Source organism: Oryctolagus cuniculus, chromosome 9 (assembly GCF_051225735.1).
Source record: "Oryctolagus cuniculus isolate XC-2025 breed Fujian yellow rabbit chromosome 9, ASM5122573v1, whole genome shotgun sequence".
NCBI classification, from domain to species: domain Eukaryota; kingdom Metazoa; phylum Chordata; class Mammalia; order Lagomorpha; family Leporidae; genus Oryctolagus; species Oryctolagus cuniculus.
In genome coordinates this window covers 3,935,282-3,950,393 of record NC_142875.1, presented here as the reverse complement: position 1 = coordinate 3,950,393, position 15,112 = coordinate 3,935,282, and the positions used below count along the sequence as shown (strand labels likewise).

The 15,112-nt window shown below is 44.9% G+C and overlaps 1 protein-coding gene across 4 annotated transcripts in view; it reads left to right on the top strand.

Annotated features, from left to right (window-relative positions):
* Positions 1–15,112, top strand: part of MYO16 (myosin XVI) — a 693,372-nt gene that overhangs the window by 130,799 nt on the left and 547,461 nt on the right. The window contains exon 1 of one of the 4 annotated variants that reach the window (XM_089303408.1): positions 927–1,176. The exons of 2 other annotated variants lie outside the window; for them this stretch is intronic. Coding sequence is in view for 1 of the 2 variants with exons in the window: in XM_051849975.3 (XP_051705935.3) it covers positions 1,284–1,311 (28 nt within the window). In the remaining variant the exon portion in view is untranslated. Of the gene's footprint in view, positions 1–926; positions 1,312–15,112 lie in introns of those variants that run through there. One more of the 4 variants, XM_051849975.3, reaches the window with a different exon arrangement.

Below are 15,112 nucleotides of genomic sequence, written 5' to 3'. Positions count from 1 at the left end.
GGCCTGGGTCAACCCTCCAGGAAGGAGGAACCTTGAGTGAACTCAGGGAGTTGCGATAGGAGCTTTGGACTTGTGGTTTATTTTGCATTCCTAAAATGGTTAGAATGTTAAAAAAGCAGTGAAAATGTAATAGTCATGACTCTTGGTTGCATGGTTTAAGTTTTATAATCTTACTTAATAAAGGTGCTGAGATTTCCTTAGTGAGGGATTCAAGATTTATCCTTGTGTCCCAAAAGGACGTGGATCGTTAACATACTGTTCATGCTTACCTTTGCCATGTCTCCACATCTGAAGCACAAATGCTAGCCTGTGTCAACTTGCTTTCAAAGATCATCATAAAAATGTACCCATTTACAAAAGCTAATCCACATGCACCTTTAAGTGACTTAAATACGACCTTGTGCTTTGACCGATACGCCTATTGCACTGTGAACATATTTATTTTTATGACAATAACCCTTGCACGCACTATATTTTTTTCTAGACCCAAGTCAGTCAGACACACTTCACCCAGTTGGGTTGCACAGTTAAACTCACTGCAGTCTGCAGAGGTAGCAGGAGCCTAAATTCTAAAGCAATGCAAACCAAAAGCTTTATGTGGATGATTTAAGTTTCACATTCTGCAGAGATCACCAAAAAGACATGTTGTGAAATGTAGTCTTTTTTTTCTGTCCATGACTACAGGCAGATCAAAAGATCTGTGATTGTAAGATGTGGCTATTTTGAGCACCTGCTATCCGTTGCCCATTCACACACAGCAACTGGTGGCCACTAAAAATAATCAGCTTTACCACCAGCTACGAATCTGGCCATGTTTGGCTGGTGGACAATGGGCGCAGTGAGATTTAGGACCCTGCCTTCGCTTGCTTCAGCACACTCATCAGCCTTTGAAAGCCATTGAAAAGCCATTAACAGGCAGGACAGGGAGAGCCGCACTGCAGCACACCTCGTGCCGGCGGAAGGTGGCTGCATGTGAGCGCCAATTAGAGCTGACTGTTCCCGGGCTCGTGGCATTAGGAGCCGTGTCAATCAAGGGGGCTACAAAAGCACGTGCAGCCGTGGCGGTGCAGAACCCGCCCGGGAGGCTGCTCTGAGCTCCAGCTGCTGAATGAGAATGAGTGGGAAGCTCTTGGCAGGATCATGGAGCGGAGCCTCTGTTCAATAATGCATCCCGAGGTAAACTGTTACCTGAGTGAGGCTAAATAATGCATTTCCTGGGCTCGACTGTGGTAGCAGAGGAGAGTGCTGGCACCCGTGGCAAGGTTGCTGTCTGAGATGGAACGATGTCTCACTATCATTTTATCAAGTGCTGTAAGTAAGCTTGGCGTTTTGCTATGTGGCTGTTTGTATTCTTGAAGTATTGTTGATGCAGAATTCAGGCGGGTCTTGTGCTATCCCATGTCCAGATGACTGAGATAGGCTGGTGACTTTGAAGGACATTTTACAGGCTCGGGCTGTTTCTTCTTCTTTTCAGGCTCTAGAATATTGCTAGTGTGATCTCAATGCTCATCATACAGAACTATTTAAGAGCTAAGCTTTTTTACTTAAAAAATACTGCAAGTGAAAACATTTTTTAAAGGCAATACATAGAAAGGAATTGTTTTCTGTATGCTACAGGAGGAGAATTTATATGTATCGGCATATATTAATAAGATACATAAAAGTCCAGTGTATTAATGTGTGGCTGAGGTCCTTTAGTCATTATTTTACCTTCAAGTTGTACCTCTCAGAGGTTAGACTGGTGCTTGATCTTCACGGATCTCCTTGACGGTAAACTTTCGTCCTTGCCTGATTCACCTTGCAGTGTGCAGAGACCCCAGTGGCTCTGCCACATGCTACACACGGATGCTCACGTGTGAAGAATAGTTTGTTACCTGTTTTTTTTTTTCCTCAATGCCTGAATTTTAGCTGAATTTTCTGAGCTAGATAGCACCTGCCTCTAAACCTTTTCTGGGTGGTGATAATGAAGAGGAAGACATATTTCTAATGCAAATGGCTTGTTATATATACATTTTATTTTCCTCCTGTAGCACTTGTGAGAAGTTTTGTCCGTTTATGTCATGATCTTAAAATGACAGATGGCATTTGTAGCAAATTGTTTCCTTTTTGGATGAGGGTTTGCTTGGCAAAGGACATCACAATGTTAAGTTTAATTACTATATTAAAGGAACACATGTTTTGAGTGAATGCTGAGTTTTCCATTAATGGTGACTGAATAAATGATGGTTGGGAAGGATGGAATATTTTGTCTTTGGAGGAGGGTGTATACTGGAATCAAAAGTAAATCGTTGCAAAAATAAGAGATGGAATGAGAGAGGAAGGAAGAGGAAGGGTGGGAATAGTGGGAGGGGGTTAAGGCAGGGTAGGGTGGGAAGAGTCACTATGTTCCTAAACCTGTATGTGTGAAATGCATGAAATTTGTTTACCTTTAATTTAAAAACTCTAATAAAAATAAAAATGTCTTACTCTTAAAAATTGCCAAAGGAAGCATGCTTTTAGCTCGCAGAACAATTTTCACTCCAAGCAGAAATCACGGGTCTGTTTGGAAGTTTTCAGATTTAATGAATAAGAAGGATGTGGCCTAAGAATATAGAATACACCATCTTTTGGTTAAGCATCTGAAATCTTGGGGTTGTATCTGGGTGAAGTCTGCCCAGGGTGGTGTCCGTACTGCCTCTGTGTGTTACTGCACTAGCCGCGTATCGTCATACTTCTTTCTCTGCCTCTGCAGAGGGAATTCCTGGAGTCCTTGGCATTATTCCTGCCAGGAACCTGGGCTCTCTCTAGGTGAAGCGCACACACCTGGTGGAAGGCAGCGCTGCGGCTTGGGGAAAAAGCACCAAGCTAAAGCAACCCAGACATAGGGGGTCAGGGAGCAGTTGGTCAGCAAACATGCCCCACCTTATCTTACTTTGAGTTGAATTATTAGCATAAATTCAGAAAATGTTTTAAAAAAAGACTATGTCCTGTCAGTGACATCATTTGAGGTTATTCTTATTGTTCACCAGTATGAAAGATGCAATTAAAAATGAATGAGTAATTTTAATGAAAAAATTTCAAGCACCTGGAAACCATGTTCTTGATGAGTTTATCAAAGTAATTAGCAAGTACTCACTGTTAACTGTTTTCTAAACTGAGTGTGGCCATGTCTATAAATGGAAAGGAAGCGTGAATAGTATAAATGCTAACTTCCCTGGAGAGGTGGCACGGTGTACTAAAGGCATTCAGAAATCATACTCCATTATGGCTGAACTAGTCAAGGAACTCTGCATTGAAAGATGTATGTGGAGCCAGACTCTGAGGATGACTGAGTAGAAGTCAGAGTGAGGACCATTTTGGTATCAGAAGGGTTTATTGAAAAGGATCATGATTCATAGTTTAATAGCTGTTCCTGCTAAATACGATTTTCCCACATGGTATTCCCTTGTCCGCTCTGTTGGTCTAATCTACTCGCAAGGTTATTTTGGCTACATTCTTACAGGTGTTCCTTCCAACATGACCTCCACTGGCACCTCCTGCCTATTTCTTTTTCATTCTGCTCTTTGTATATCCCCAAACCATATTCACTTCCAAGCCTGGCTGCAATGCAGGAAATGGTTGTGATTCATAGTGAAAGCAGGAACTTCTGAGATGTGCATCAGCAGCCACACACGTGGTCCTTGTGAGGCAGAGGACACCTTTGTGTGGGACATGGGTGCCTGCTAATTAATGCTTACAAGAGACTCATGGTCTCCTGGGCAATGCTAAAGCACATCAATACTGAAAAGTCTGAACTCACAGTTATCTCTGGTTTACAATGTTATCAGTTACCTGAAGAAAGCATTCTGTGTTTTCAGAATTGTGCACTATGGACCGTGTTTTAAAATTAGACAGAACTTTAAAGCAGTGTAAGAGAATATTGAAAGAGTGAGTAGTTAGGGATAAGGGTGGTGAAACAGATCTGTTGGCATGGGCTCTGACCTAGTTCTGGGGCTCTTCTTTGACTCTGTCTTCTATAGAAATGTAGACAACTGGAGTATAAAATGTGCTTGTGGAAGCAGGAAGTAGCAGGAAAGTTAGCAACACCATAACCAAAGGTGTCCATGTCTCATGTCTCTGAAGTCAAGAAGTACCTTCAGATGGATGTGTAGTGAGAGTCTATCTGACAGCCATGGACTTGGCCAGGGCCCCAGCTGGAGTGCAAGCAGGAGGGAGGACTGGACCTCTAAGGAGCAGTTGGCTCAAGTGTCAGTGTCACGTGAGACCTGGGGAATATACTTCACTTTTAATAAACTGAGGTATACCTGTGGCATTACCTTTGTCTCCCGTGAGAGCCAAGGGCTCTTTCTCTCCTGGTTCAACTCTTCTCAAAGCACTTGAGTTTGAGGCAACATTGTCTGCAGCCTGAGGAAGGTTAAAGTGATTTAAAATGAATAGTCTACAAGTTTGCTGATCCCTTGACAACAACTAAGATTGCACCAACTGAACCAAGCAGAAAGCCACTAGTTTACCTACTAACAGCTTTCTAATCCCATGCTCATGCTCATTCTCAAGAATGTCACCTCTATGCTTGCCTCCTTCCATCTCCCACCTATTGCACATGCTGCCCACTTGTTCAGGAACCCTACAAGTTCACGGAAGCACATCACCCTGGCCCCACTGTTTCCTGCGTGTCTGCCCAATGCTCACCCCAGGGTTCACTGCTGAAGCCTCTCCACTCTCATCCACACTCTGTTGTACTCAGGTGACAAATGTCTGTCCATCATCCTGTTTGAACCCACTCTCTGAGTTGTCTGTCCTTGTACCAGATAGTTGGATGATCATAGAAGGAAAACAGGAGAGCAAATGCAGGTGGATTTCATGCTAGAGTCATGATCACCAGTCTCCAGCAGGCAGATGACAAAGTAATGCCCTCTCACTGTGTTTCCCCAGTAGGCGCAGTTGTTATGCCTAGAAATCTTTTTATCTTCCTTTAACCTCCCACACCCCAAAGTTAGAAACCCTCAATTATCACCCCCACTTCTTCCCACCAGTGCATCTACACAGGTGCCTGCATGTGAATCTATTGATGCTGGCAACCTCATCCATTGTGGCTTTAAACGTAACCACTGTTTCCCCAGATCTGTGCCTTTATCCCAGATACCCCCTTGTACATCACTGTCTTCTATCTCTTAAGAGCAAGTGCACATTTTGTATCCAACAACAGACTTCTCAAGTAATCTTGTTTTGATAAGCAGTATTCCATAACATTTATTAAATCATCCACATACTAATGTCTTCCCATTTTGATAGGTATCAAAACTTTATATTCAGCATTAAATTGAAGCCTTTAACCCTAATCTCTTAGCATTGATTTGCAAATGAAATAATATGAAGTCAAATGGCATCTGTGGCACGAGGTTTTTTAGCAACTGCTCCTGGGTTTCATTCCACCAGGCTGTAGCTCTTAGATTCCCACGGTCCTTGGAGAATGCACATCCCGGTATCTGTGCCAGTCTGAAAGGCATCTCCCTCCAAATGATGCCAGCTCAGTGGTTCAAGCATAGATTCTTGTGAGGTTTTCTTAACACTCAAACAACTGGTGTGGACTTCCCCTGATTTTTAATTAGCCCTGTTTCTTCATGTTCGTTTTTTTTTTTTTTCTTTCACCCCTATTGGATTTCATCCCTTTTCTTACCAGTTTTATACAATGTTTCATATAGGAAAATATGAATGTTTCTCTGCATATACCCTATGACTAAACTTTTCTTCGCAAGCATTTTAATAACTAAATAGTTTCAACTAATTTTAGGTGAAAATAAGTCCTATCAGGGTGGTTTTTTTTTACCCAACAATTTCAATTTAAAAATATGGGGCCAATGTTGTGGCACAGTGGGTTAAGCTGCTGCTTATGATGCTGGTCTCTCATACCAGAGTGACTTCTCAGTCCCAGCCCCTCCACTCTGTGCAGCTCCCTGCTAATGCTCCTAGGAAGGCATCAGAGGGTGGCCCAAGTGCTTGGGCCCCTGCCACTCATGCGGGTAAGAGGATGGATTTCCTGGGCCCTGGCTTTGCCTGGCCCAGACCTAGCTGTTGGTAGTCATGTGGGAAGTGAGCCAGAGAGTGGAGCTTCTGGCCCTCCCTCCCCAATCCCCCGTTTGCTCTGCCTCTCAGACAGTAAATGAATAAATAAATCTTTAAAAATACATATTTTAAAATATGTTAGAGTAAGATATGTAGATGTGTAGTACCATATTCTAAATAGATTAGTTTCAATTCACATCACAACTCCTCAGAACTGATACTTTTAGTAGCAGTATATTTATAATAATTTTTTCCAACATTATAAAATATTTATGATAATGAGTAATGCTGCCATATGAGTGACATGCCCTGGACTCATTCAGTAGGTAACTGAGCGAAAGCAAGCAGCCTTTAAGTGTCCTGCTAAAGGCCGGCGCCGCGGCTCAATAGGCTAATCCTCCACCTTGCGGCGCCGGCACACCGGGTTCTAGTCCCGGTCGGGGCGCCGGATTCTGTCCCGGTTGCCCCTCTTCCAGGCCAGCTCTCTGCTATGGCCAGGGAGTGCAGTGGAGGATGGCCCAGGTGCTTGGGCCCTGCACCCCATGGGAGACCAGGAAAAGCACCTGGATCCTGGCTCCTGCCATCGGATCAGTGCGGTGCGCCAGCTGCAGCAGCGGCCATTGGAGGGTGAACCAACGGCAAAAGGAAGACCTTTCTCTCTCTGTCTCTCTCTTTCTCACTGTCCACTCTGCCTGTCAAAAAAAAAAAAAAAAGTGTCCTGCTAAAGACAGCGTTTCACCCCAGACATCTGCGTCTGGGTCCAGGTCTACCCTGCTCTGCCTGCCCACGTAGCTGCTTTCTGGGGCATCACCGGTGAAGTGAAGGAGCAGAGTTGAATGATAGAATTTTATTGTACTTATTGCTCAGCCTTCATCCATGTGGCTTTCATACAGCCGTGTGCCACTTGATGCTGGTGGTCTAATGTTGCATCTCCGTGTTTTGCTAGTGGTGACCTTGCACTATTTTAGCCTTGTCATTCAGCTCGGAGGTGAGCAGCCCCAAGCCCTTACCTGCCATCTGTTGTTCTAACGTGATGCTGTCTCTGGGGACTAAGCAAGGACTCCTCAGCATTTCAGGACTTGGCTCACTCTCAGCATCGCTTCAGGAACACAAGCCCGCAGAGGCTTACCTGCTGAAGAGATCAAATGGCCTTCTCCTTCTTTTCTATTCATTCGTATATTGATCATTACTCCCCCAAATATTACTAGACTCCTGTCCTCACCACCTCTGGCCTACCACATAAGGATGAGCAAGTCAGCCAGCAGCCCTGCTGTCTGGAAGGCCCCGTGCCAGGGACGAGGTGGAGAGGGAACACATAAACAGACAGGTTACAAGGAGCCATGATGTGAAGGAAATCAATGAGCTTAAGGGGCTAGTGGACGGCCCAGGGCAGACTAGACCTGAGGAGCAACCCAGCATCATCGGTTGAGGGCGTATTTTGTCAAGAGGTAACCTCTGAGTGACGGGCAGGAGCAAGGGCGGCTCCCCGGCGGGAATTTGCGTTTTGCTTTGAAGACTCAGAGAAAAGCAAAACTTCTGTTTAACATCTTGTTAATTCTTCCCACACTGGTAATAAATGCTGCTTTTTGTTTGTTTGTTTTGATATTCTTATATGCTAAAGCTGATATCCAATAGCTTCCCTTATTTTTACTTCAATACTTATTGGAAAAGGTCATTCATTCTCCTCAGATACTTGGGCATCCAGTCACTGCTTTTTAGCTACCACACCATTAATGTATCAAAATGACCAAGAAATTACAGTCACATGATTGATAATGCACTGTGTATATGATGGGAGTCCCATAGCATTATAAGAGCTGAGTAGTTCCTATACACGATAGGCAGGCAATGGAAACAACGCAGGTGCCCATCAACTGATAAATGGATACAGAAGATGTGGTGCGTATGTACAATGGATACTACCGAGCCGTAAAAGGGATGGGACCTTGTCATTGGCAGCAACGTGGACGTCGTTATGCCAAGTGAAATAAGGCAAGCACCGTGTAAGCTAATTTATATATGGAGTCTGCAACAATTGATCCTTTAGAGTTTAAAAGAGTAATGGTGTTTACCAGATGCAAGGGAGAGATGGGAAAATGTTGGGGATTGGATAGTAAACTATCATTTATGCGAGTAAAAAGCTCTGGGATTCTATTGCATAGTAGGGTGACTACAGATAGTGACAGTGAACTATGTTTCTTGGGAAAAATAGAAGAAAGGATTTTGAATATACATAGTATAAAGAAATGTTCGATGTTTGAGGAACTGAATATGCTTCTCTTTATTGGATATAGCACCATCTATGCATGTGCTGGGCATCACATGGTACCCATAAACACAGACAATGTTAATATTTCAGCTAGAAATTTTACAAGCTGAGAGATTCCAGTTACCAGTGACTCACTGTGGCTGTTTCAACATTAAGCACAACACGTTGCACAGGTGGCTTTGGAGATGTTGGTGTAAACAAGCCTAAGTTGCCAGTCATATAAAATGGCACCACATCCAGTTATATTCAGTGTAGTATACTTGATAATAAACGACATTGTAAGTGCATGGTTTACAATACCTGTTATGGAAAAAGGTGAGAGGCCAGGAAACATCAGCCTTGAGTCTGATTTAGGATCATGGAGGCTGAAAGAGAGGAAATGGTCAAACTGGCACTTTCACAAAGTCGTGCTAGAGCAGCTGGATGTGTTGTGACCACTGAACTTCAGGAAGGAGACACGGGAAGAAGGCTCTGGTGCATCGAGCCCCCTGCCATCCCCAGAGAACTGCCCAGTAGGTAGCTTTGTAGATGATCTGAGGCTCAGGTGAGTGACGTCTCTTTGAAATAGATGGCAACATGTTGCCCTAATGGGAGGACATAGGTGGCAAGGCTGGAAATTTAGAAAGATAGAGCAAGAGTCATCCACACAACAGTGAAGAGATCGTCAATCAGGGACTCGAGTAAAACTGTTTCAAGTGGCAGAGTCTCCTAAGCAGACTGGTGTGACGGGACAAGTGTGTTCCAGTAGAGCAGCCACTGGAATGGTGGACAAGAAGGCCACCAGTGCCGTACATGAACACCAAGCAGTGCCTGTGGAGAGGCAGATATCTTCAGACTGCAGTGACTTGAGCCTTTATTTGGAGGGAAATGAGAGCATGGAGCACATGAAGCCGTGGCTACCAAAAGAAACACAGATGCAGTGCAGTCTGGGGAGGAGCTCAAACGTGTTATTCTGGGGAGGCCAGCATTGTGATGCAGTGGGCTAGTGGGCTAAGTCACGGCCAATGACACTGGCATTCCACGGGTACTGGTTCAAGTCACGCTGCTCCACTTCCTATCCAGCTTCCTGCTAATGCACACGGGAAAGCGGCAGTAGGTGGTCTGTGTCACCCACTTGGGAGACCTAGATGAAGTTCTTGGCTCATGGCTTCAGCCTGGCTGAGAGCCCTCACTGTCGCAGTTATTTGGGGAGTGAACCAGTGGGTGGAAGATCTCTTTTTCTCTGTTTATTTTTTTAAGGTAGGAAGTATATGAGCAGTTTCTAATTGACTATCTTTTTTATTTTTTTTACTTATTTTTTATTTTTTTGACAGGCAGAGTGGACAGTGAGAGAGAGAGACAGAGAGAAAGGTCTTCCTTTGCCGTTGGTTCATCCTCCAATGGCCGCCGCGGCCAGCGCGCTGTGGCTGGCACACCGCGCTGATCCGATGGCAGGAGCCAGGAGCCAGGTGCTTTTCCTGGTCTCCCATGGGGTGCAGGGCCCAAGCACCTGGGCCATCCTCCACTGCACTCCCTGGCCACAGCAGAGAGCTGGCCTGGAAGAGGGGCAACCGGGACAGAATCCGGCGCCCCGACCGGGACTAGAACCCGGTGTGCCGGCGCCGCAAGGCGGAGGATTAGCCTAGTGAGCCGCGGTGCTGGCTCTAATTGACTATCAAAAGTAATTGGAGGTGATGTGGATGGAATGGGAGAGGGAGCGGGAGATGAGAGGGGTGCGAGTGGGAGGGAAATTATGGGGTGGGGAGCCATTGTAATCCATAAACTGTACTTTGGAAATTTATATTTACTAAATAAAAAAAGGAAAAAAGAGAAAGTTTACCAATTGCAAATTGTATTAGCTTCCTAGAATGGATATACAATAAATTGGTTGACTTAAAAAAAAAAAAGGAAGTGGAGGTCCAATATTTGCATCTGCATCATCATCTTTGAGATCAGCTGCACCTCTACATCCATCCTACTGTGAGTCTGCAGTCTTCCCTTGAACAAGAGGGCAGAGAAAGTCCTGAAGCCTAGGTGGTGCTGTTTTGTCATCTTTTTGACATCAGTCACTTGAGAAACTAAAAGAATGCTAATGGGAACCCCAACAATAACAACGATGCTAATTAGGATGCAAGTTAACTTGAAGGAAGCAAACTTTGTCTTTCACTGATCACCATTAAAACACCAGTGCTGGACCAGGGCATGCAGCGTGTTCAAGAGTGATGGTCATTTGAGAATGAGCCCTTTGCTCACTGCTTCGGAGACGTCTGCTCCAAGACACGGTGGAATTCTGTCCTGTGTTCCTAGGAGGATGCATCGTACGACAGTGGAGGCTGTGTAAATGGTTCTGAAATGATTGAGTTCTAAACTGGTTTTTCCACATTCGGGAAGCAGCGTAGAGGTTGCTGTGGACAGTTCAGGGAATGTCACCTCCACCAAAGGTTGTGGTTAAAAAGGCGAATCGGGAGTGTGGTGTACAAGGATGATAATCCGTGTGAATCACTGGTGCCTCCTGGCTGCTGTCCTCGGTCTCATTTGGTTCAGCGTGAAAGGTCGTTTGCTGATAGGAAGTGGTTGAGAGAAGGATAATTAAAGGTAAAAAGCTCTGGGATCTTCAGAATAAGGAAAGATTAAGAGACCTGAATTATTTATGATCTAGAAATGAGGAGTGGCAGGAGAGACAGGTACAAATTAATGAATGGCTTTGTGAAAGTCAATCGGCCATTCTTCCCCATTCAGGGTGTTAATGGAAGAAAGGGGAAGACACTCATTGAAGCGGCTGGCGATAAATATGAGATTAATGAAAGATGTGCCTTGTGGGGCCTCCTGTTCCAAGACTGTAAAGTTATTTTTGTGAGCGTGTGATTGAGGAAGGAAACAGCAGACGACTGGATTGTTTCTTCCATTTCTCCCTCATTTCTTTACTCTGAACAGCTTTACCTCTCAGGGTTATCTTTGGAGCACCGAGGCTCCTGCGCTGAACCCACCAGGGGACTTCCCTGAGTCTCCGCCACCCGCTTTGTCACTCTGGTGACCCGTAAAGCACATTACGTGTGGTGTGCTGTGTCGGTTCTGCCCTGCAGGGCATGGCATGGCACTCCCTGCCCCTGTGACTGATGACAGTCGCAGCCAGCACAGGTGCATCCTCTACCGTCATTTGGGGGTTCCCTTGTTTCTTGTGGGGCCACTGGGCTTGATCGTCGGGGCTTCTGCTCTGTCTAATTGGGTTTCGTTTTGGTGGATCACAGCTTCTGTAGGGCTTAGCACTTGAATCCTCATTCAGAAAATGTGGCCAGTAACACCACCCCTGTTTCTGAGTATCAGTAAAAGTCAGCCAATCTGCTAGTAACTCCTTCACTCCCTTCCTGTCTTACTTTATCCATCCCACATTTGCCCACAACACCGTCGGCACCTGCCGAGCACAGAGGCATGCCTAGCCCTTGGCACAGAGGATGCAAATGTGAAAATGGCATGTTTGCTGTCCAAAGCCCACAGGACGGTACAGGGAGCCCTGGAAACCAGAGCACCTGCTGAAGGTTGAGGGATGGGGCAGGATGCAGCCACTGTGCTTCTCTTCCCCTCCACAGACACCTTGGCCATAAGGCTGTCTCTTTCTCTGACTCATTTGATTTTCAGTGAGTGATGGGGGTCCACATCTATGTCCAAGGCGCCTTTGCAGTTTCTTTTAAAATGTCTTATTTATGAGTCCTATCCATGAAAGGATCTTCTTAAAATATTTACTGTGTTAATGGAGTATACCTCAGTATTTTGCAATTCTAGTTCAATACTTTGTCTTACACTACTCTGAAAATCTGATTTTAAATTTAACTTTCTTTGCGTCTATTTTGTTAAGTCAGCATTACTGCAATGTAATTTGCATACTTGTTTTTTAGGAGGATAAATCAATAGGTATTTATTTATTTATTTATTTATTTCACAGGCAGAGTGGAGGGAGAGAGAGAGAGAAAGGTCTTCCTTTGCCGTTGGTTCACCCCGCCAATGGCCGCTGAGGCCTGCACGCTGCGGCCGGTGCACTGTGCTGATCGGAAGACAGGAGCCAGGCGCTTCCTCCTGGTCTCCCATGGGGTGCAGGGCCCAAGCACTTGGGCCATCCTCCACTGCACTCCCTGGCCACAGCAAAGAGCTGGCCTGGAAGAGGGGCAACCGGGACAGAATCCGGCACCCCGACTGGGACTAGAACCCGGTGTGCCGGCGCCGCAAGGCGGAGGATTAGCCTAGTGAGCCATGGTGCCAGCAAATCAATAGATTTTGACAAACATAAACTTTCACGCAAGTGTCCCATAATCAAGACAATAGAACTCTATTTTGTTAATCCAAGGACGTTTTTGTGCCCTTTCATAGTCCGTCTTCTGCTGTCCCTGTAATCACAGCCCTATCACAGAACTCACAGATCTGACTTCTGTCCTTACAGCTTTGCCTTTTCCAGGAAGTCACATCAAAGGAATCACACATCATGGTCTCTTGAGGTTGGCTTACTCAGCATAATCCACCCAAGTTGTTCTGTCTACCAGTGGTTTCTTCCTTTTTATTAATGAGTTGTGTTCCATGGTATGGATGGACCATAATAGTCTGAAATATTCACCTACTGAGAGACATTCTGTTTGTTTCTAGTTTGTGTCTATTACAAGTAAACTTTCTTACTTTTTTTTTTAATTTAAAAGGCAGAGTTACACACACACACACACAGAGAGAGAAAGAGAGAGAGAGAGAGAGAGATCTTCTAGCTGTGGACTCACTCTCCAAATGGATGCAATGCCTGGGACTGGGCCAGACAAAAGCTACAAGCCAAGAGCTTCATCCAAGTCTTCTGTGTGGGTTCAGGGGCCCAAGCGCTTGGGCTGTCTTCCACTGATTTCTCAGGAGCATCTGCAGGGAGCTGAATAGGAAGTGGAGCAGCAGAGACATGAACCAGCACCCATCTGGGGTGCAGGCATTGCAGGTGGCCACTTAACCTGCTGTGCCACAGGGCTGGGTCTCACAAGTAAACTTTCCAGGTACAGTTCTGCACATAGTTTTAATACTGGTTTTTGTGTGGACATATGTTTTCTTTTCTCTTTGGTAAACTCTCAGGAGTCCAGTTGGTAGGTCTGTGGTAAGTAAGTGTAGTTATTTAAAGAAACTCACTTCAATTCTGTAGTGCTCTGAGATTCATCGGTGTGGACACAGGCATGAGAGCTGTGTTGCCTCTTGTTGCTGAGTGGTAATTGCTTTTTATGGATGCCCCCAGTGGGTCTGTCCATTCACTAGTTTGTGGGCATTTCATTTTTTTCCTCTGTCTTTGGCTGTTATGAGTACAAACTGTAAATATTCAAAGGCAGGTTATTTTTAGAAGGTTTTTATTTTAATGAATACAAATTTAGTATGTACAGCTTTTAGGAATATAGTGTGTCTTCCCCCCTGTTCCCTCCTCCAACCCCCACTCCCATCCCACCCCCTACTCCCTCTCCCATTTCATTCTTCATTAAGATTCATGTTTTTTTTTTTAAATTTATTTGACAGGTAGAGTTACAGACAGTGAGAGAGGGAGACAGAGAGAAAGGTCTTCCTTCTGTTGGTTCACTCCCCAGATGGCTGCAATGGCTGGAGCAGCACCGATCCGAAGCCAGGAGCCAGGTGCCTCTTCTTGGTCTCCCATGCAGGTGCAGGGGCCCAAGCACTTGGGCCATCCTCCACTGCCCTCCTGGGCCACAAAAGGGATGCTAGACTGGAAGATGAGAAACTGGGACTAGAACTGGCACCCATATGGGATGCCGGTGCCACAGGTGGAAGATTAACCTAGTGTGTCACAGTTTTTTTTTTTTTCAACTTTTATTTAATAAATATAAATTTCCAAAGTACCACTCTTGGATCATAGTGGCTTTTACCCCCATAACATCCCTCCCACCCACAACTATCCCATCTCCCACTCCCTCTCCCATCCCATTCTTCATCAAGATTCATTTTCAATTACCTTTATATACAGAAGATCAACTTAGTATATACTAAGTAAAGATTTCAACAGTTTGCACCCACACAGATACACAAAGTATAAAGTACTGTTTGGATGGTAGTTTTACTGTTAATTCGCATAATACAACACATTAAGGACAGAGATCCTACATGGGGAATAGGTGCACAGTGACTCCCGTTGTTGATTTAACAATTGACACTCTTATTTATGATGTCAGTGATCATCTGAGGCTTTTGTCATGTGCTGCCAAGGCTATGGAAGCCTCTTGAATTCACAAACTCCAACCTTCTTTAGACAAGGCCATAGCAAAGTGGAAGTTCTCTACTCCCTTCAGAGAAAGGTACCTCCTTCTTTGATGGCCCATTCTTTCTGTTGGGATCTCACTCACAGAGATCTTTCATGTAGGTCTTTTTTTTTTTTTTGCCACAGTACCTTGGCTTTCCATTCCTGAGAAACTCTCATGGGCTTTTTACCCAGATCCAAATGCCTTAAGGGCTGATTCTGAGGCCAGAGTGCTGTTTAGGACATCTGCCATTCTATGGGTCTGCTGTGTATCCCACTTCCCATGTTGGATCGTTCTCTCCTTTTTAATTCTACCAGTTATTATTAGCAGACACTAGTCCTGTTTATGTGATCCCTTTGACACTTAATCCTATCAGTATGATCAACTATGAACTTAAACTGATCACTTTGACTAGTAAGATGGTATGGGTACATGCCACCTTGATGGGACTGAATTGGAATCCCCTGGCACGTTTCTAACTCTACTGTTAGGGGTAAGTCCAAGTAAACATGTGCTGAACTGTACATCTCCTCCCTCTCTTATTCCCACTCTTATATTTAACAGGGAT